Source organism: Sceloporus undulatus, chromosome 9, assembly GCF_019175285.1.
Source record: "Sceloporus undulatus isolate JIND9_A2432 ecotype Alabama chromosome 9, SceUnd_v1.1, whole genome shotgun sequence".
Classification (NCBI taxonomy): Eukaryota; Metazoa; Chordata; class Lepidosauria; order Squamata; family Phrynosomatidae; genus Sceloporus; species Sceloporus undulatus.
Window position 1 is genome coordinate 21,377,758 of NC_056530.1, and position 20,161 is coordinate 21,397,918.

The 20,161-nt window shown below is 44.5% G+C and overlaps 1 protein-coding gene across 3 annotated transcripts in view; it reads right to left on the reverse strand.

The window, feature by feature from the left end:
- Window positions 1-195: 195 nt before the first annotated feature.
- Window positions 196-20,161, reverse strand: part of MAP4K1 (mitogen-activated protein kinase kinase kinase kinase 1) — a 27,417-nt gene continuing 7,451 nt past the window's right edge. For 2 of the 3 annotated variants that reach the window (XM_042439026.1, XM_042439027.1), the window contains 27 exons: window positions 19,110-19,157; window positions 18,253-18,295; window positions 17,373-17,445; window positions 16,506-16,637; window positions 15,731-15,793; window positions 14,704-14,785; window positions 14,165-14,278; window positions 13,221-13,302; window positions 12,974-13,032; window positions 12,064-12,128; window positions 11,471-11,515; window positions 10,875-10,898; window positions 10,721-10,763; window positions 9,834-10,002; window positions 8,819-8,895; window positions 7,890-7,974; window positions 7,191-7,267; window positions 6,737-6,797; window positions 6,394-6,499; window positions 5,887-5,945; window positions 5,596-5,699; window positions 3,429-3,603; window positions 2,718-2,786; window positions 2,541-2,624; window positions 2,048-2,118; window positions 1,258-1,313; window positions 196-828 (listed from right to left, as the gene is read on the reverse strand). In XM_042439026.1, the coding sequence (XP_042294960.1) occupies window positions 759-828; window positions 1,258-1,313; window positions 2,048-2,118; window positions 2,541-2,624; window positions 2,718-2,786; window positions 3,429-3,603; window positions 5,596-5,699; window positions 5,887-5,945; window positions 6,394-6,499; window positions 6,737-6,797; window positions 7,191-7,267; window positions 7,890-7,974; window positions 8,819-8,895; window positions 9,834-10,002; window positions 10,721-10,763; window positions 10,875-10,898; window positions 11,471-11,515; window positions 12,064-12,128; window positions 12,974-13,032; window positions 13,221-13,302; window positions 14,165-14,278; window positions 14,704-14,785; window positions 15,731-15,793; window positions 16,506-16,637; window positions 17,373-17,445; window positions 18,253-18,295; window positions 19,110-19,157 (2,136 nt within the window). In that variant the 3' untranslated portion in view covers window positions 196-758. The remainder of the gene's footprint in view (window positions 829-1,257; window positions 1,314-2,047; window positions 2,119-2,540; window positions 2,625-2,717; window positions 2,787-3,428; window positions 3,604-5,595; window positions 5,700-5,886; window positions 5,946-6,393; window positions 6,500-6,736; window positions 6,798-7,190; window positions 7,268-7,889; window positions 7,975-8,818; window positions 8,896-9,833; window positions 10,003-10,720; window positions 10,764-10,874; window positions 10,899-11,470; window positions 11,516-12,063; window positions 12,129-12,973; window positions 13,033-13,220; window positions 13,303-14,164; window positions 14,279-14,703; window positions 14,786-15,730; window positions 15,794-16,505; window positions 16,638-17,372; window positions 17,446-18,252; window positions 18,296-19,109; window positions 19,158-20,161) is intronic. The other variant, XR_006100651.1, reaches the window with a different exon arrangement.

The following is a 20,161-nucleotide window of genomic DNA, read 5'->3' on the forward strand; positions in this document are numbered from 1 at the left end:
CTCCTTGTGTCTATCCAATGGAAGGTTATTCCTCTTTTGCCTTGTACCAAGGGATGATGCTAGTAATGCACACACATCTTTCTTCACTTGTCAGGAAGTCCTCAGGATGCAATAGGCAAGGCTTGTGGTCATCCTCCTTCCTAGTTTCTCATTCAGTTCACATGTATAGATGCCGCCTGAATCAGAAACTGGAATTTGACAGTGCTTTATTTAGTAAGCTTTGGACAGACACCTTCAGGACACTATGCCCAAATGCTCCCTCTCAAACAAAAGGCTTGTCTCAGTCTTAGCTCTGTTTGCACTAGGTCCAAGGCAGCACCAGGATCATAAGCCAGGCACTGACAAGGTAGCCTAGCCAGACCAAGAGGATTTTCTGTTCTTTACACATAAATGAGAAGAGAGCAAAGAAATAACTGAAAAACAGGAAAAATGGGCACAATTTTTACTAAGGTGAAGCCTGTATGTAAAAGGAGACATGAAACCAGAAAACTGACATCCGTTTGTGTGTACTGAGAGAAGGTACTGTGCCAGACTAAGTGAAATGCAAAGTGGTTTTCCCAATCCAGTCCTTTTCTTACTGGTTTTTGGAGCAGCACTGAGGCACATGGCAGACCGGGTCCACTCCTGTTCCCCTTGTTTTCTCCTTCAAGACTGTCCATGTTGAAGATCTGGAAGCAACCCAGCAGGCTCAGGAAAGAGGGAAGCAACTGAACGAGTCTGTATGTAAGAATGCCTTGTCAGTAAATGTTTGGTGAGTGTCATTCGGGGACGTAGAGGTTGCTGGTGGAGTTGGGTTCATCCACAGGCCGTGTCTCTAACACAATAGTGCTGGTGGAAGAAGGAGAACAATAAGACAAACCGAAGTTTAGGATTGCCACAGCTAATATTTTAGAAGTAGTTTTGGAGCCTAAAACAAAATGCAAGGCTAAGGATGCACCTCATTTTAGGCCAGAAACAGAAGCTCTGTGGTTTTTATCAGAAAAAAAGCCCTCTGGGTTTTGTTCAAAGAATTAAACTAAAAACAGAAATCCAGAAAGGATGGGGGGAGGGACCCAGATAACCTTTAGGAGCCACATTCAGTCTGCTGCTTTCATCGTTCCCATTCTATTCTCTCTATTTAACAAGTCTAGATAGGATAGGGGTGTGGAGCAAGGAAAAACAATCCAGCTCCAAAGTCAGTTGTGGGTCAGAAAAGGGCTTCTGGGGTCAAGAAGGAATGAGAACCAGAAAGAAGGATTTATGGAAAGGTTTTCATACCTTGAGGCTCCCAGTAGCCGGAAGGTCCATCGCTGATCCCGCAGATCCTGTGCAACCTAAGGAAAGGATGATGAGCTGCAGTAGAAGACCAACTAACACTCTCTGCCCACAGTTCTCTTCCTTTGGGGTGCCTTGCAGAACTTTCTGCTAACAATTTTTGCGTTGTTAATCAGGAGTTACCCGAAAGGCATATATATTAGCACATTAGTGGCACTGAAAGAGATGTACGCTAAGATCTTGTATTGTGTGGCCAGAGAGTTCACACATTTCTGCATCCCCTTTGATCTCAGTATGCACTGCAATGGGGCCTTGATACCCTAAATGCACCAGATCTTGTCTAATCTTGGAAGCTAAGCACATCAGCCTTGGTTAGCACTTGGATGATAATCAACCAACAAATAAATACCAGATGCTTTCAGAGGAAGGAACTTGCAAAACCACTTTGAATATTCCTTGCCCTATGAAATCCATGGGACCATCGTAAGTCAACAGGCAACTCATAGGGCCACCAGAAATCAACAGTCAACTCAAAGGTACATACACAAGTCTAGAGAAAATGGAAGTACTGTGCATTCATGTGGAATCAACTGTTGACTTTCGCCCATCTTGACAAAACCAGTGGAGGGAACCACAACGAGGAAACAGGTCCCAAGTGGTTTGAGAGAACACCCCACAAAAATGGGGAAAGGGGAGAAATTTAGGGTTTTATTGGATCAGGAATCCCCTGCTTGCTACCAATATGGTCCTTGACATGGCAACCCAAGAAAAGGGAAGAAGATCCTCTCTTTACCTGTCCTGATTCCAGAATCCACTTCTGCACTCCATGGCGCCAAAATGCATACACACTGTTGCGCACCACCGCTGGGAAGAAATAAGAAGTTCAGAATGTGCTATGGTGTTTTCCACCTTCCCCTTGCCCCCAGATATAATACAGAGCAGCCCTTTGCCAGGTTTGGGGATGCAAATGCTTGGAAAATAGGTATTTATCTTTGGGAAAAGGGAAAAATTCAGTTCAAACTATTTTTGTGCTTTGGATTCAGTTTACAATAACTGAAGTGAGCTTAAGGACAAAGCAGGAAAATAAGAGGAGAAGAGAGCAACTAAGACATTTTAAAAATAGGAGAAAAAGCAGAATGATGGATTAATCAGGACTGTCTTTGTCAAACTGGTACAGTTGGGGGACATGTTAGGAATGGCATGAGGCTAGGATTATAGGCTGCAGCAGACAAGTAGCCAAGAGGTTGTGAGGTAGGGAATATTAAGGACAAACTGAAGAAACCCACCAACTGATTCCATTTCCACGTCGAAAGTGAGTTGTGGAGGGCACTGAAGCAGCAATCCTTGGAGGCTGACAAACTGGATGCTCCCTGGGAAAGAAAATCAGAACACTTGGGCACCAGCAAGAAATTGCACTCCTCCTCAACCCTGACACACCAAAAGCCTCTATCTTGCATACTTACTGTTCATCAGAACCAGTACCGTCTTGCTGTCCAGCTGGGTCACCTGGACAGGGCCAGAGCATGCAGGTTCTGTTGAGAAATTTAGCATTATTTCGAATGGATGCTCATGCTCCAGGGCTTGGAGAACTATTTTCAGCCCCTCTAAGATTGTGGAGCTGCACCAGAGTGCTGCAGCCACCATTATGGGTGACCATACATAATCCAAACAACGAGGTTCCTCTTAGGCTGGCATTCTGTTTGGCAGTCACAATGTTGTATGCTAGACTGACAACTTGGTAACTTTTTCCTATTTACACGTATGAACGTGGAACCATTCCCATGATCACAAATGCCCTCTAATGCCTACCTTAAAAGTAACGCAACCATGCCAAGTGAGGGAGTTCTGTGGTGCTGGCAAGCAGGGCATTAAAGGATGACACATCCAGCCACCTTCTGCCAGTGAGCCCTGTGTGGTTCACCGATACCAATGGGGTACTTACTTCTCCTTGTAGCGACATTGGCAGGAGAGGACTGGATACACCATCCTTCAACATCCCACTTGCCAGTGCTGCAGGAACTCCTTTGCCTGGTGCAACTGGCTCAAAAGGTGTGTTTTAGGGGACAAGATAAGAATATGAATCGCAGCTACATCAATACAGCTCCATCTCCCATGCAGGATCCCAGCTGAGATTTTTGACTGGTTGACGTTTCCTTGTAGTTAGCTGTCCTTACCACTGCTGTCATCAATGAACCAAGAGGTAAGTGAATTTAGGTTGATGATCTGGAACTGTACTGCTTGCCCTGGGGGGCCCTTGCTCACTCCAATGCAAACCAAAGGGTACTCTTCATCAAAGGTCATCAGCATCTCAAAGACGGGCAACGGAGAAGGGAGCGGGAAGTCGAAATACTGGCAAAAGAAGGAGGAGGAAAATAGAAATCAGCATTTCAGCATCACGGTTAAAATAGTGCCTCCAACAGAACTGTGTTAGCTATTCCTAAAGCATGTGCCCCCCACCACACACCGCTAACCAATGGATGTTACTAGATCCATCTCCTCCATCGTTGCTTCTTTCCAGTGGGCTCTCTATATTAAGAACAACTAGCCCTTTCCAGAAAGCAGAGTTACCATTCCTCAAATGACTCTGTTGTGACCCTACATGAGTCTCTGTTCTGGCCTTCTTCTGATAAAGGGAAAACATTCAGATCTGTGGTACATGCAGAAATTCTGGGAGTCCCTTCTCTGAAAGGAGGTAATTCTTGCTGTACATTTAAACATTTTCAGGTCTAAGTGCCTCAAGTTATAAACCAAAATAAACTTCAGAGAGCTAGAGTGATAAACTAAAGGGTTGTCTACACAGGCAGAGATTGGTAGAACACGCAATATTCTTGAACATTCAGATTAAATGCAATTCTTTTTGACAGCTGAGGGCTTAGATCTGACTTTTTACCCTGCACTTGCTTGGAAAAAATGCTCTATTGTACATGTGCCCCATGATCCAAGTCAACTTCAGTGTGGCACTGAAGGTGGAGATTTTGGTGGATGCTACAGGTAAGTGGAAGGTTACCTGGGCCAGGTGATGACCTGATCATTTTCACTAGGAAAAGCTAATTCCCCTGTTTGAATTCACATTTTGCCAGAATGCAGTCACCATTATTTTTGGAACATGTGTTTGTGCTGATACTCACATATCAGTATTAGCACACCTCTGCCTATCAGTGGAGCAGTCATGGCCATGTGGCCGAAAATAACGTGAAGCATAGCAAATGTGATCAGAGTAGGACAGGCAGCCCTTTCACACCGAAGTGAGTTTGCCTAGAGGAAATGTGTGGTTGGTAAGAGGTAAGGAGCCCTGTTGGCACAGTGGGTAAGTGCCTATACTGCAGCCACTCACTCATAAACCATAAAGTTGTGAGTTCAATACCAGAAAAAGGGCTCAAGCTCGACTCAGGCTTGCATTCTTCCGAAGTCGCTAAAATGAGTACCCAGATTGTTGGGGGCAACTACCTCACACTTTGTAAACTGCTTAGGGAGTGCTTAAGTGCACTGATAAGCGGTATAGAAATGTATTTGCTATAATACTGATCTCACTTTGTTTTAAGACCAAAGTGTGTGGCATTAACAGGGTCAGTGTCACAGACTGCCCTGGGCCTGACTTAGAGGCACAGTCAGAAGACTCAGACTCTGAAGCCACGGAGGAGGCTGAGACAGGGGCAGATCTGAGGCTGCCTGGATCTACAGTCCCAGAGGAGGCCCAGGAAGCTGCAGAGGGAAGAACGGACTGTATGGACTCTAGGCTGCAGGTGCTAGGACCTGTGGAGTCAAAACAAGTCAAGGAGTCTTTGAGACAAGCCAAAAGGAGAGCTAATAGGTTTCAGCTGAGAGAAGCTGAGGCCTTTTAAAGGACCTCCAGCTGCAGAGATTCTTTGCAGATGACAATCAGTCTTGCAGCCTTGTTGTTCCTTGCTCTTGGATTCATGACTCTGGTTATCTGACCTCTGGACTTGCCTTGTGACTACGGTCTTGCCTCTGCCCTTTGCTAGGACTGACTGACTGGCATTGTGTGACCCTTGGACTGGACTCTGGACTATTCCTTTGTATATTTCCCTGCTGTTCTGTCCTTAGTAGAGGTAAGCAGGACAGTCACTCAAACCAAGAAAATGCAGTTTGAAGCAGACTTTTGCTGCCTGTGCAGAATATGTTGCAAAAATGAATGCATACTATGGAGGAGGCTATGCTGCACAGATATTTGGGGCTAATCCCTGGTGCTCTGCTTGTAGTCCTTCGATTAGTTTTCTAGCTGACTGCTAAAAAAAATCCTCAACTCCTTATCCCTGTCATGAGGCTGCAAACTCTGACCCTGATGAGACAAGGGTTAAACAGAGAAAGTAGGGATCTTACCTTGACCAGCATGAATTTCTGCATGGGTTCATACCACTGTAGCAGCACCACGCCTGCCTCTAGTGCCCCACATAGATAGTGGCAATTGCTTTGTGCATTTTTGGCTGCAAGGAAATGGTGAACAGGTTATGTTCTCTGCAGAACTGCCTTAGAACCCATTGCAGTTGCTGTTCACTCTGAACAGTTTGCATTCTGCCAGAACCTCTGTAATGCTGTGTCCATAGTAGATGCTTGGACAGCAAAGGGGGATGAGGACATCCTTCTGCAGGTCAGGGCTGGAATTGCATTTACCTGTGCAACATTTTTGGCATCCTTTGGTATCTGGAATCTTTGTGGTAGTGACATTTTTCCTGAATGGCAGGGAGAAGCATGGTTAACTGGGTGTAAAAAGGGAAGAAGTGAGAGGGGTGAAAGAGGAGGATGCTATTCTGTCCTTTTATCAGGCTGGCTTGCAAGCTGTCATCCTGTTATGACCCTCAAACAAGTCAACCATACTAAAAATGAAGTGGTTTTTTGTTCCCCTATCCCCCGCCCCCAAAGCTCAACAAACCTCCCAAAATGCCCTCAAAAGAGCAGGGAAAGCTGAAAAGCAGCCAGGATGACAGCCAGAAGTAAAGTTGTGTCACTTTGGGCATGCCAAAACATGGTGGTCTTGTCCCCTGTGCTAAAGTAATAGCAGAAAAGGGCCTCAACAACCCAATCCTTGTGAATAATGGGGTTAAGGAAGAGCCAGGAAAGCACACATATACAGAGGCACCCTTGGCCCAAAGTCCTTTTCTCTCCTGGAGAATGACTTACCTGGGTAACAATCTGTGGGGAGAGATGGACATCCCAGGCCGCTGCTCTCGCCTGCTCTGCTCATACAGGCCCAGTAAACTATGAGAGAAGAGCTGGGAGGACTTTCCTGAATGGAGGGAAAAGAGTGTTGAAAGAGACAGGCAAAGGGATTGATGATCAATGAATGAACAAAGGGGAAATCCCTTCATTCCAAACCCCACTAAGAAGATTTGCTGGACTGTTACCTCTGTATCCCACCTGCAGCACAAGCATACCCTACAACATCAGAAAATCAGAGACAGATATGGGCCACTGGATGCAGAAAGAAAGCATCTCCTTAGCCCTGTGTGTGTGACCAACTCACCAGAAAGCGACATGAGGACATTTCCAATGCAGTACACCCATGTGGTGCGGCTATGATAGAGCTTGAGGAGGGAAAGGAAAGAAGAGAAAGAGGTCACAATCGCTACAGACAGATCCCAAAATAATGTAGCTGAGTCCATCTCTGTGATGGTTCTTGGCCTTTGCTTGGCTATGGAAACCCAGTGGGTGATCTTGGGCAATCCCCTGATAAGGTCTCCATAGGGTCGCCCTAAGTCAAAAATGACTTGAAGGAACACAGTGACAACAATCCTGCCTGAGCATTGACAATGACAGGGAGTAAGTTATCCAGGTTAAGTCATTTTGACTCAGCATTTAGCTCACAGTTTACTAGTTTACTCAGGCCCCGACAGACATTTTAAATATATATATATATATATTGCCCTTCCTGATTATTTGTGCCTTCATACCCTTCCCATGGCACCCATTATTCTCACCAGTTCTAGTGTGGGTTCACTCTCACTCCGATTCAAGGCAAAGATCCCTTCTTCAGCTCCCAGAATTAAATGCAGCTCTGAAAAGTGGGAAAGAAAAGCAGACATTTCTTTGTTTAATATCCACCTTTTTCCCAACATGGGTTGGCAGCTAACATCATTAGATTTAACTGATTAAACTTAATACATGGAGAGATCTTGTAGCACCAACTGAAAGAAAGAAAATGGCAGCATGAGCTTTTGTAGACTTCGGTCTACTTCCTCAGATGCATTTGCATTCTGTGTAAATGTTCAAATGCATCTGAAGGAGTAGACTGAAGTCTACGAAAACTCATGCTGCCTATTTCTTTCAGTTAGTCTCAATAGTCGTAAAATATTTTTGGATGCTAGCATGAGAAGGGGATGACAGCAAGTGGGTGCAGGCAAACAAGAAGGAGAGTGTGGAAGAGGAGAGAAGGAAGGAGATAATCAAATAGTATGGAGCAGTGAGGTTTATAAATGAGAACTAGAACCTTGTAGTAACCAAGAACAGTCCTGTGTGAGAACCTGAAAGAAGTATGATCCCATGTACTTTTTCCAGGTTTCTCATCTGTGTGAGAACCTGAATGTTGTATAATTGCATGTGTACTTCTTCCAGATTTCCTATCTGTGTGAGAACCTGAAAGAAGTATCATCTCCTCTCCCGGCCGTGCCTCACCTTACCATTAGTATTTGGATGAGTCCAAGCAGTCGCCGAGGTGATGTGTAAGGGGCACTCATTAAACACCTTCTTGAAGAGTGCTCTGTCCTAGAAAGAGGGAAAGGCAACTGTTATCCAAGAGGGGAGAGTGTCCAGGATGGGCATACATCCTCCAACACACCAACGCCATCCCATTAGCTGCCCCTTTGTTATATTGCATAAACCAATAAATCCAGATTGTGGGGGTTTTATGTGTTGCAAAAAGTGCAGTAGTTGAGGACTTATTCCATGCGAAATTTGCACAGAATGCTGTTTTCTGCAAAAACAAATACCATGTGGACATTTTGTACAGAATTAAGTCCCACATTGCAAATAATCTTTGTAAACTGCAACTGAAGTGGAGGAAAATTGCTAAAATTGCTCATTGCTTCTTTCGAGAAGAAAATTAACAAATTAACATCCTTAGTAGTTGCCCACTCCTGATCTACTAGAACAGACTTGTACAACTCATCCAACAGCCACAAGGATATCACACAGGTGATCGAGTAGATTTGTAGGAGATCTTTGGCTTCATTTCCAGAATTCGTCCCCTCCATCAGTCTAGTTGGCAAAGACTTTCCAAAACAGAACAACCCTATCCTGCTAAGAGGTTAGTATCTGCCATGTCTGTACAACCATGGAGTAGAAAGCGGAAGCTTCCCCTCTTTTGCAGCCAGCAGAAAAACAAACATTACTACAAGTTTATTTGCAAAGTAGTCAGACAAACAACCCGGAGCCTACTAACTTTGGGGGTATATTTGCAAGGTTGTTCTAGAAGTAACCTGCTTTGGTTACTGAAATAAAATATTCATGCACACCCTCCACTCCAATTTTACTGTAGTGATGAGGAAAAGGTACTCTCTACCAGAACAGATGTATGATAAATACAAGTACAAATGCTCAGTGCACTCACAGGTTTCTGTTTCTTCTCCGGTTTGGGTGGAAGGATGGGTGGTTCTTCAATCTGGGGGACTGGGAACAATTCAGGGACTACAGAGGACAAAGTTTAAAAATCAGGACATTACCCCCATGCCCATATTTATCACACCATTACCCCAAGTATCTCCCATGGATAACACTTAACAAGGATGTTGGTAACAGACTAGACATTCCTTTTTTAATCAAGTCTGCTGAGTTTATTGCAGGAGTAGTGGCATCTCAAATGTCCCTGAGAAAGGGAGAGAATAGTCACTGCCAATTCCCTACACAGGAGCCCTTGGTATCTGCTGGGGTTTGGTCCCAGGATTTCCTGTAGTTACCAAAATCCATGGTGCTCAAATCCCATTAAATGTAATGGTGCAGTGAAATGGTATTCCTTATATAAAAAGGCAAAAGTCAAAGTTTTGCTTTTTGGACTTTATATATATATTTAAATATTTCCAAGCCATGGAGAGTTGAATCCGTGGATAAGGAATCCATGAAAAGGGAAGACTGACTGTACTATTGCTCTGCAATAAGATGCTTTCCAATATTTTACAGTTGGAAACTGAGGCATGTGGCCAAACAACAATAGAGCATGGCAAAGAAAGCAAAAGTTATGAAAGAGAAAGAACTCACAAGCTAGGAGAGGCTGCAGCAGTTTGCTTTTGCCTGAGCCTCCTGGGAAGGGCAAAATCCAGCCCCTTCTCTCCTCTTCCCTCTGATGAATTGAGTGCAAACTACTTTTGATATGAACTCAGTTTGCAGTAACTGTAGTAAGCTGAAGACAAAGGTGGAACGTCGGAGGAGGAGGAGAAAGAGACTGGAACATTTTAAAAGCAGTTGAAAAAGTAGGGTGGCCAGATTCTTCCCAAATCAGGATGATTGGAGGCTACGTTGCTAAATTATTTCTAATGACTAGCAGTGACCTAAACTAGGGACTTCTTTTTCTTTCTTTCTAAATTTCAAGCCCTATACCATTTTTTCCCTCTATATTGGGGAGACTGTACCTGATCTGGCAGTAAGGTGAGAGGCCTGGGCTGCCATCGGAGGCATTTGCTGAGGTGCCCTGCTTGCAATGGGGCCGCTGGAGCATCTTCCCCGCAATCTGAGCTTGCCAGGACACCTTGCAGCCGATCTTTCCGCCACAGTCTCATCTGACGAGATCCGGAGTTTAGGCTGGAAAGATAGAAGCGGAGATGGTTCATTTTAAACACGGGTGGGCAAAGTGTGATCCCCACCACCACACCTCGCAAGCGGCCAAAAACCAGTTGTGTTTTTGTTTTGAAAGAGTGGGCTGTGAACTTCCCAGATTCTCTAGGGCTGATATGAACCTCCGAGAGCTGCCCACCCCTGAGTCAAAAGATCATACATTTGAATTAAAAGAAAGTAGACAATAAGGAAAAGAGCCAGTATGGTGTAGGGATTGTCTACATTACTGATACACCCTGATTTCCCCCAGGCTTGCTGTGTGCTGTTTATATTACGCAGACCCAAAAGCCCAAATTGGTTCCAGGTTGTTTACACAATGCCTGGACCCAGTTTGGGATTTCCACCCCTTGTCTTGCATTAAAAAGATTTACCTTCTGCTCTGAGTTTTCCCGAAAACCCAGCGCAAAATTGTAAAATCTGGTCCCCATCAGCCCTAGCTGGCAAGCAAATGACGGGGGACTGATATGTGTTACAGTCCAACAATACTGAAAGGACCATGCACTCTGCATATGTTGGGGTAAGGAACTGTAACAGGCTACATCTGTGACAATGGGGGAAGGAGGCCATTTTGAGGTGCGGGGAATCTCTCCTCACAGTAGACCTTTCTGCAGAATTATCATTATGTCAGGATGGTGGAAAAGAGGAGTGGTTAATATATCTTACTTGGCTCCCAACAGTTGCTCACCTTTGGAGGCAGTGGAGGTGGGAGGTTGGTAGATAAGGTTTCACTGGGGGGGAAAAGAAAGCAGTCAAAGTCATGAATTAGGTTAGCAGTGGCCACCTTTCTGTCCCCTTCCCTCCAGACTAGCACAATATATATAGGAATATATATAAGTTACCTGCTTGCATGACATGCGCTGGGGCTGGAAGGCAGGAATGAAGGAATGCCCCGCACCCAAAGAAGAGGAAAATGGAGATAAGGTTAGAGGATGGATTTGAGAAGACACAATTTTAATCAAGTCTGTGAACAATCAAGTCTGCAAAAGTCAAATCACAAACATGGAAGGCCAACCGTACCTGCATTTCCACATACAATTTCTGGACGATTTCACTAAGAGTGAGCTAAGGAGCCCATGGAACGTTTTGTTGGGAACACTTTTGAAAGACCTTCCATTGGCATTTCATCCTATAACTCAGCTTGTCACTAAACCTAAAGCTCCATAGTGTGAATGGGACTTTGGAATGCCCCAGTGCAGCCTGCTGGTGTAGAAAATAGCTTGTGCCCTCCGCCCCAGAACAGTTGCCCACCCTGACTTACATTATGAGATTTCCCTGGATCAATATTGAAACTGAAAGAGACTCTCCTACAGAGTCCCAGGCAATAATAAATAATTAGCCTGAAGAAGGTGGGAGAAGTTTTGAGTAAAGGGTATCTTTATGACACATCCTAACTAGGAATGGCTGTGGGACTGGTTCCTTCCAGGTTGCTACTTACATGTCCACATCATCATAATCATTGTCTGAGTCTGTTGCTGCTTCTCTATTGTTTAAAAAGACATAAACAGAAGACAAAAAGTAGATTTAGTGATTAGAGATAGACAAAGTAAGCTCCATTGCAATTCAGAACTGGGCTTGGTTTATGAGCCCGGCTGAATAAAAACTCCCAAGAAAGGCCTCTATATCCCAAAACTTACAATTCAAAGATATTGCTGTGTTAGTCTGTAGAATCAGTATGTGGAAAGATTTTAAGTCTACAAAAGCTCATGCTGCCAATTTCTTTTATTGTTTCAAAGATATTACAAGATCTCTCTACATACTAAAACTTACAAGTCATGGTTTATTTTCTACATGCCTGCATTACCATATAGTCCATGCAGAAAGAGAAATTAATGTGTAATGAATTGTGACTAGATATTACCCTCCCAGTGTGGCACAGACAAAGCTCAGTATGCATCAGGGAATCACAAAAGGCCAGACTAGCTATTAGGGTCTGATTATATTACACACCTTGGAGTGTCATCAATAGAGACTGCTCTAATGCAAAGAGTCCTATCTGGTGGCTGTCACACTCTTTCCTGGTGTCCTTACCTGCTGCTGAATGCAGAGCTATAGAGGTGGCTGCCAGTCCCATAACCAGGGTCTGCGGTGGTTTCCTGCAGGCAGAAGGCAGAAAGAGTGGAAAGGAAAAAATACACCTCATGCTGGAGAAGCATCCAGACTTTAAAGAGGCATTGACTTGGCTTCTTTTCAAGGAAAGACCATGATTTTAACAGTTATTATTACCCAGAGTTGACCAATAGCCACCCAGTGTTAGCTGTGGATGTAACCCAACATAGGAGTTTATCACAAGGGAGAAAATTGGGTGTTAAACAGGCATTTTCTTGGGACAGTTGTGATTAAAGAGGACTTGTCCCGGGAAGAACCAGGAATGCTCCAGCAACAAATCATTCATGGGATTTCCCCATGAATGATTTGTTGCTGGAGCATTCCTGGTTCTTCACAGGTTAAGTGCTTTTTAATCCCAATGTCGTGTGAAAATCTTCACCATGTTTGTGTGACTTTCCCAGGAAAATGCCTGTTTAAACCCCCAATTTCCTCCATGTGATAAACTCCATATCTGGGGGGACAACAAATTGGAGGACATTGCTGCAGCCCTAGAGTCTAGAGTTGGATAACAGAGCACCTATTGTGTTTGCTGAAAATCTGTTCAATAGTTATTCCTCTCTTCTGAGAAACGGGGTCCTATGTGAGAGATGCATGGCAAGTTTAGGGATATCGAACAAAGAATTCTCTTAATCTCCACTGAACTATCATTCAGAACTCAAGAATGCAGATGAAGAGCATAAGAGGACAAGACACAACCGTAAATGATCAATCCAGCCATCTCTTGTTCCACTGGGAGAAGAACAAAGAGGATGGGGAGAGGAACCCTCCCTTGCTTGGAGTAAGAGAAGGTACATGTTAGGAAGACAGAAGAAATGAAGAAGCAAGAAGGTACCGTGAAATTCGGGGACTCTAGACTCCGCCGGTTTCTGAGATCAAGGCCAAAATTATGAGCTGCAATGAGATTACAGGAAGATGGTTTATAACAGTTGCTCCATGGCTGGAGAAGATCTCCAGAGGGGGGGTCTTTTATGAGGAGGAAAAAGATAAGGAAGAGAAGGTCTAGTTTCATTTAGGGTGGGAGAACACCTACAAAGGTTTGGGCAAGGAATAGGAGGGGGAACACATTAGTGCAGATTTACCTTGGGGTTCAGTACATCCAGGTGAGGTTACGCCTTGCCGTTGGCTGGAGCGAATTCTTCGCGGCACAGGAGGTGGGGGCACCTGCGCCAAGAAACAGTAGGTTAGCAGAGGAGTAGGTTGTCCTGCATTATAGTCATGGCCAGCCATTGGTGCTCTCTTCTGATCTTGGAGGAGCCTCTCTTATCCTCTAACTGTCCTGATTTGAAGGGACAGCCCCAATTAATCCCCTCTCATCCCTTTTCCAGCTGTCTTTAAAATGTCACAGTTTCCCTCTCCTCCTCCACCTTCCCACTCTATCATGGCTTACTTCAGCTGCTTCACACAGTTCAAAATCAGCTTGCACTCAGTTAATTCAACAGGAAGGAGAGGAGAAGTGGTGGTGGAAACTTGCCCTTCCCAGTAGGCTTTCCTAAACTCAGTACATGAACTCCACAGGTTCTCTTCTTAAAAAAGAACTGTGTGGTCTTCCTAATGAATAACAGTTGCCCCCTTGTTGGCATACTCTGACGTCACTTGGCCACAGGTTTCCTGGCTTTCATCTGTGAAACGTGGAAGGCACGTCCTGTACTTTGTCAGCCAAACAACAGTCCTGTTACACCAACTGCCTGGCAAGGCTAAATTACAATAATATAGATCCAGTCACTGCCTACCCTATGTATAGATTCGTTCTAAATCAGGCTGCTTTGCTGGGGACATGTCCCTGTAGCTGCAATCCTGAGAAATGAATTCCACACATTTTGGTTGCATTCCTAATGCATTATAGCATCAGTAACTTTAAAACGGGCCCATTAAAGTGTGTATTTGGAAGAAAAGGTGAAGAGTCTTTCTGTCACAGGCATTGTTTGGATGTCAGAAGGCCCTTGTGGATATCATGAAAGGCAACAGCACATTGAACTGCACTCTTTTCCTCATCTTTCTCCAGTCTTGGGTTATCTGCTCTTACCTCTTGTTCCTCTTCATCCGTTTCACATCTGGGGAGTTTGTCAGGATCACGTAGTTTCTCAAGGAGATCAAGGGTCAGGTTGCGGCCAAGTCCTTGCTGGGTCACCAGTTGATGCTGGGGAAAAGAAGGGATCAATTGGAAATGGCTGAATTCCAGCCACTCAGGGTTCGGTGGTGGCGGCGGTGATGCTGAAGAGGCAAGGCATAAAACTGAAAATACTACTTGCTTCTCCAGCACTGTAACTGAAATATGGAAGAAAGGACTTTGCTGACTGCGGTTACATGAGTCTCCCTTCTAAGTGCATATTTATATTTTTCAACCTTCTCACCTCACATGGGACTTTACCTCTAAAGAAAATTTATTGGGTCAAAAATAGGAAACAAACCAGGATATCGATTTCAATACAGAAAAGTTTCAGAACCATCTTTTTTATCCATGCTTATGAAGGGGTGCAGAAGAGAAGATGGCATTGCCCACATTGTCCTAGTGTGGATTGCCTTGTGAGCAGAGAAAGAAAGTAAAGAAATTGTGATACTCACAGTCAGCATCTTGGAGGCACTTGGCCTTTTCTTGGGGTTCTTGGTTAGTGTCACCTTGACAAAGTTGTGGAAGGCTGGTGTCCTGTGGATCATTGCAGGGGTAACATTTGGGATCATAAGACAGTAGGGGTGTCAAGCCTGAGACTCTAGTGGCAGGAACCAAGACCCTTGATCCCTATGCCACTGGAGAACTTTGTCAAGAGGAACTGACCTACTTCTCTCTACTGGCTGGGGGATTCTGGGAATTGTTATTACAAAAATCAACTTAGCATTTATATTTCTATACCTTTTCATATTGAACTAAGTAGTCTCTAAGCAGTTTACAAAGTGTAAAGTAATTGCCCCCAACAAGCTGGGTACTCATTTTAGCGACCTACGGAAGGATGCCAGGCTGAGTCAACCCTGGAGCCCTGGATCAAACTCACAACCTTGTGGCTACAATACTGTCTGCAGCAGTGGCAGTTAACCACTGCACCATCATCACTTAAGCCTCTAGTCATGTCTGTGTTCAAAGGAAACCCAGGCAAACACTCTTGTAGTGGGGAGCACTTAAGGGGCACGTTCTGTGCCAGAACTAAGTATAGTTCCAGGCCTCCCCAAGAGTTCCCTGAGTGCTGACACTGAGAGCTTCATTGCATGACAAAAGAAAGCTGAGACTATCAGCAGCAGGAGGAGGAACAAGGGGGACTCAGCCCTCCATAACCCCCTGCTGCTGCTTGTCACTTTTGGGCGCTACGGGCTCCCAAAGAAACAAGTGTCAGTGGTAAGAACATGGAGGCTTGAGTTCTCTCCCCTCCATCGCTGCCAACACTAATCTCTTCAGGGTGCTGAGCCCCCACCCAAGGAAACAAGTGGCTGTGGTGATAGGAATGTGCAAGACTCAGCCTTCCACTCCGTGCCACTGCCGCTCTTCAGTGCAATGACCCACACCAGATGTCAAACATGCCACAGATATGCCACTGTTGCAAACAAAGACTCCAAATCCCATCTTCTGGTCACAGAGGCCCAACTGACGAGGGGGACTCACCACCGGGCTTTCTCTTTGAGCTTTGGGGGCTGATAGCCGCTCTTTGTCATCAGGACCAGGACCCTGCAAGGTGGGACAAGGAGGTAAACAAGGCATCACATGAACTGATGAGCAGCCTCCTCTCGCCCAACTCTACCCATGTTAACCATTTTAAAATTCTGCACATCCACCTCAAAATGTAGCAGCTGTATAAACCGTTGCCAGGTCTATAAATGATGCAGATTTTTATGACTTCTGTCATTTTGCATACCAACCATTTTGCACAGAGCAAGGAGTTAGATTCAAGCACCACCTTCAACCAGTGGAAGTTATATTTAGCCTGACCTATGTCAGCTCTGGAAATCCCCACAGGCAATCCTCACAGGCTTTCAACAGTGTCATGGACTTGGAACCCAATAAAGAGAGATAAATAATGACGTGATCGCTATCGGCAGCCCCAGATCCAAAGAATGAGATGGAATATACTGCTGCTTCTTACCAGTGTGGAAGTGGAGGTAATTCAGACTATGCAACTGTTCTTGGCTCCAAGGGGAAGGAAAAGGATGGTGAGCTCGGTCATGTTTCTTTACCCTTCTGAGCCAAGAGCAACCTTTCAGAGGGAGTGGTTGCCAGGAGGAAATATTAGTACAAAAATAGAGCATGAATGGATTGTTGCACAACACTCCACCTGATCCTGTTCTGTTCCACCTGCCACACTTGATCCTATCCAACAAGCAATGCTGTCTCCCACATGCCAGCAACAGAAAGTGGACAATGTCTTTCCAAACCAACTTACCGCAAAGGGTGTACATCAAACAGGGGAGGCTGAAGCTCCGCCAACTCAATAGCTGTGATCCCCACTGACCACACATCACACAGTTCATTGTATCCGCCTTTGAGTTCCACCGCTGCCACTTCCGGAGCCATCCTGGAACAGTGAGATGTGTCCTCAGTAGGGTGCCCTCAACATGCTGCAGCCCATGCCCAACACAGCGTTTTAAAAATGCTTTCCATTTTGTCCTGTAAGATCTCTCTGGAATCCTCAGAACATGCCACAGACTCCTAACCATGGTTACCAAACTGAAGCATCTCAAAAATCCCACCCTCCACCAAAAAAACTGGTGTTTTCTTGCTCAGGACTGAAAAATCTCTGAACAGCTGGTGTCTCTTTTTTATTGTGGTATCTCAACAATTCTCACTGAGAGTGGAAGAAATGTGAATATTGCTTCTTGTCGTTGGTGTATGCCTTCAAGTCATTACTGACTTATGGCAAACCTATTGGGGGGGATTTCTTGGCAAAATTTATTCAGAGGCGGTTTGCCTCTGCTTTCCTCTGTGGCTAAGAGAGAGCGGTTTGCCCAAGTTCACCCAGTAGCTTTCCATGGCCAAACAGAGATTCGAACCCTGGTCTCCCAATGTCCTAGTCCAACACTCAAACCACTACACTATGCTGGTTTTCTGAATATTCCTTAGATCCCTGCTAATATTATTCTACGGCTGAGCCATGACTTAGAAACACTTATATTAGCACAGGATAACTCTCTATTGGAAATATCCAGTCTCAAGATACCCTCCATATTTGTGCCGACCTCCATTTACAGACAGCAATTGGTAAGTTTGGGAAGGGACACAAACAGCTGGGCTTTTTCTTGTTCTTTCTTACCAGTAAGGTGTACCGATGAAAGACATTCTCCGGGCAAAAGTAGCGCTGAGTTGAGCTGAGATGCCAAAATCCGCTGGCATGCAAAGGGAAACAAAGAAAAGAGAAGAATTGGGAAAACCTCTGTCAGCAGCAGTGTTAGAATTGGAAGATCTGTCTTGATATGCACAGAGCTTGGAAGAGTTACTGGTTTGAACTACAGCTCCCAGAACATCCCCCAACAAACATGGTGATCCTGGCTGGAAAAAAACAATTCAAAACATTACATTATTAAAGTTTTTGGAAGCTGTAGTTCCAGAAGATAGCTTTTCCAAGATATGGAGATGCAATAAGATGGAAGGCTTAATCTGTGTTTCTGTTGCTTTGATAGATTGCGGTGCATACCCTCCATTGCACAGATAGAAATGAAATGGATACATGCGACCATGGCAAAAAGTGTTAATGAGGAAGAACATACAACCAAGGAGAGGCTGCAGCTGTTTGCTTTTGCCTGAGTCCACTGGGAAAGGTAAGATTCTAACTCCTTCCTGATCAGTTAATTGAAACCAAACTACTTTAGCACTTTCAACAGTTCACAGCAATAGAAGCAAGACAAGACAAAGGGTGAAAGTGGGAGGAGGAGAGAAAAAGTAGGAAATTGGGACAGTGGAGGGGATGAAGGTGAACTGAGCAGGATGGGTTTTGAGGATATGAAACCCTGCCACATACGTTGTTTAGGGAACAGATCTGTTCATGAAAGGGCAGGGTGCCAAATGCCCAAAAAAGTTAGTGAAATGGGCCTTGAAAAATCAGTCCCCTCTCCATCACAACACACACTCCTGACCCCACATTTTGCAGGGTCTGAAGGAGTTGCCCAGCTGCACATCAGTCCTGTGAAACATACCCAGTTTTACTGCTCCGTGGTCATTGAGGAGGATGTTGGCTCCCTGAAACACAAAGGGAGAGATACAACTGGAGAACTGTGTGTGTCATACAACCAAAAGGGAAGTGAGATTATAGTCAGGTGAAGCGAGCTGGAAGTCTCTCCCACACATTATAACGGTATTCTGTTTTATTCTGCTCAAAGGCAAATTGGGCAGAACTTTGCAAAGTTACTTTTTTGGACTACCTCTCCCAGAATCCTTTTCAGCTTCTGCAAACAGATAGGAGCATAGAAGGATGTTCCCGTCAATATCTCACAATAGCGACAAGATTATCACACAACATCACAAAATATCATGATTATTCCGTGAACAAAGAGGAATTCTAGTGCTGCTTTTAATTCATGGGATCATCGCAAAATCATGTGATGTCGTGTGATAATCTTCGTGTTATTGCACAATATTGATGGGAGCATCCCACTGTGCTCCCATCTTTTTTTGCTGGTTAGTTCTCCCTTCTCTGGACTCAGTTCCCTTTTGAAAGCCCTAAAAAAGCTGCGGTGTGTCAGCCACAGAATATTGGACATCTTGTGTGATAAACCAGATAAATTGATTCTCCTGTGTCGGGTGAAGAACTAGTTGTGTTGTGTACCTTCAAACCATTTCCCTCTTATGGTAACCCCAAGGCAAAGCCATAAGGCAAGGGTTCCCAAATTTTGGTCCTCCAGATATTTTGGACTTCAGTCCCCGAACTCCTGACTGTTGGCTGGCTGGGGCTTCTGAGTATTTGAAGTCCGAATCACTTGGATGACTAAAGTTTAGTGTTATAAGCAGAGACATGATTATGCAGTCCCTGTCCACCAAGGATCTGATGATTTACCTTAATATCTCTGTGGATCTTCCCTTGGTTATGGAGATAAGAAAGACCCTAGAAGAACAAAGAACATCATGTATATGAAATGTAACTGATTAATAGTTAAGTAAATCTCTATTACAGCCTTCCTAGACACAATGTCCCTCTAGACTCCTTCAGTGATCCTTGCAAACAAAGTGACTGCTCTGAGTCCAGCTGCTATAGGAAAAGGTTGTTTGTCTGTGACTCCCTTGACCCTCTTTGAACCATGAAATGGCTGGGTTCAGGGTTGGGAAGAGGCAGCTGAGAAACGGTGGGCTGTGGGGAGTATAACTATGGTCCGATTAATTCATTGATTTGGGACATGTACATTTAGTAAGTCACGCAAGTTGAATTTAATTCTCCAACATCTTTAACCCAATTATGTTCTTAATCATAGCATACCATTGAATAAAGACTGTCATGGACTAAACCGGGGTGAGCAACTGTGGGAAGCTAGGGGGCTACATCAGCGTCCTAGAAGACCTTGGAGGGGCACACCCCATCTATTTTTATTATACCCCCACTGCAAAAAAAACCCCAAACAAAATTCAAAATGTTTTGCTCTGAACAGACTCTAGGGAGTTTATCACACTGGGGCTAATTTTGGCATTAAAGAGAAATTAAAGCACATTTAAACCATCCCGCAAATAAAGCAAAAATTGTAAGTAATTGTGCGAATGACTATCACACGCAGAATATTGGACATGCATTGTCGATGAAACCCCAAAAAAGTAAAAAGATGTGTGTTAATGCTTCTTTGTGGCCACTTTAATGGCGGGTTTTGTGCGACGTCATGTGAAATTGTTTTGCGTAATTACGTGATTTTCCCCAGGATATTCAAGGGATAAACTCATTATCTCCTTCGTGTGATAAACTCCTAGGAGTCACAGGGGACATTTCTGCCATGTTTGCAGAGCAGCCTCCAAAACATGGCAACCCCCCCCCCCACATTCCTTAGAGGACATTTTGGGCAAACTTTTTTTTTACCATGGGGGGAGCCTTAAAATGCCCACCTCTGCACTAAACTATAGCCAGTG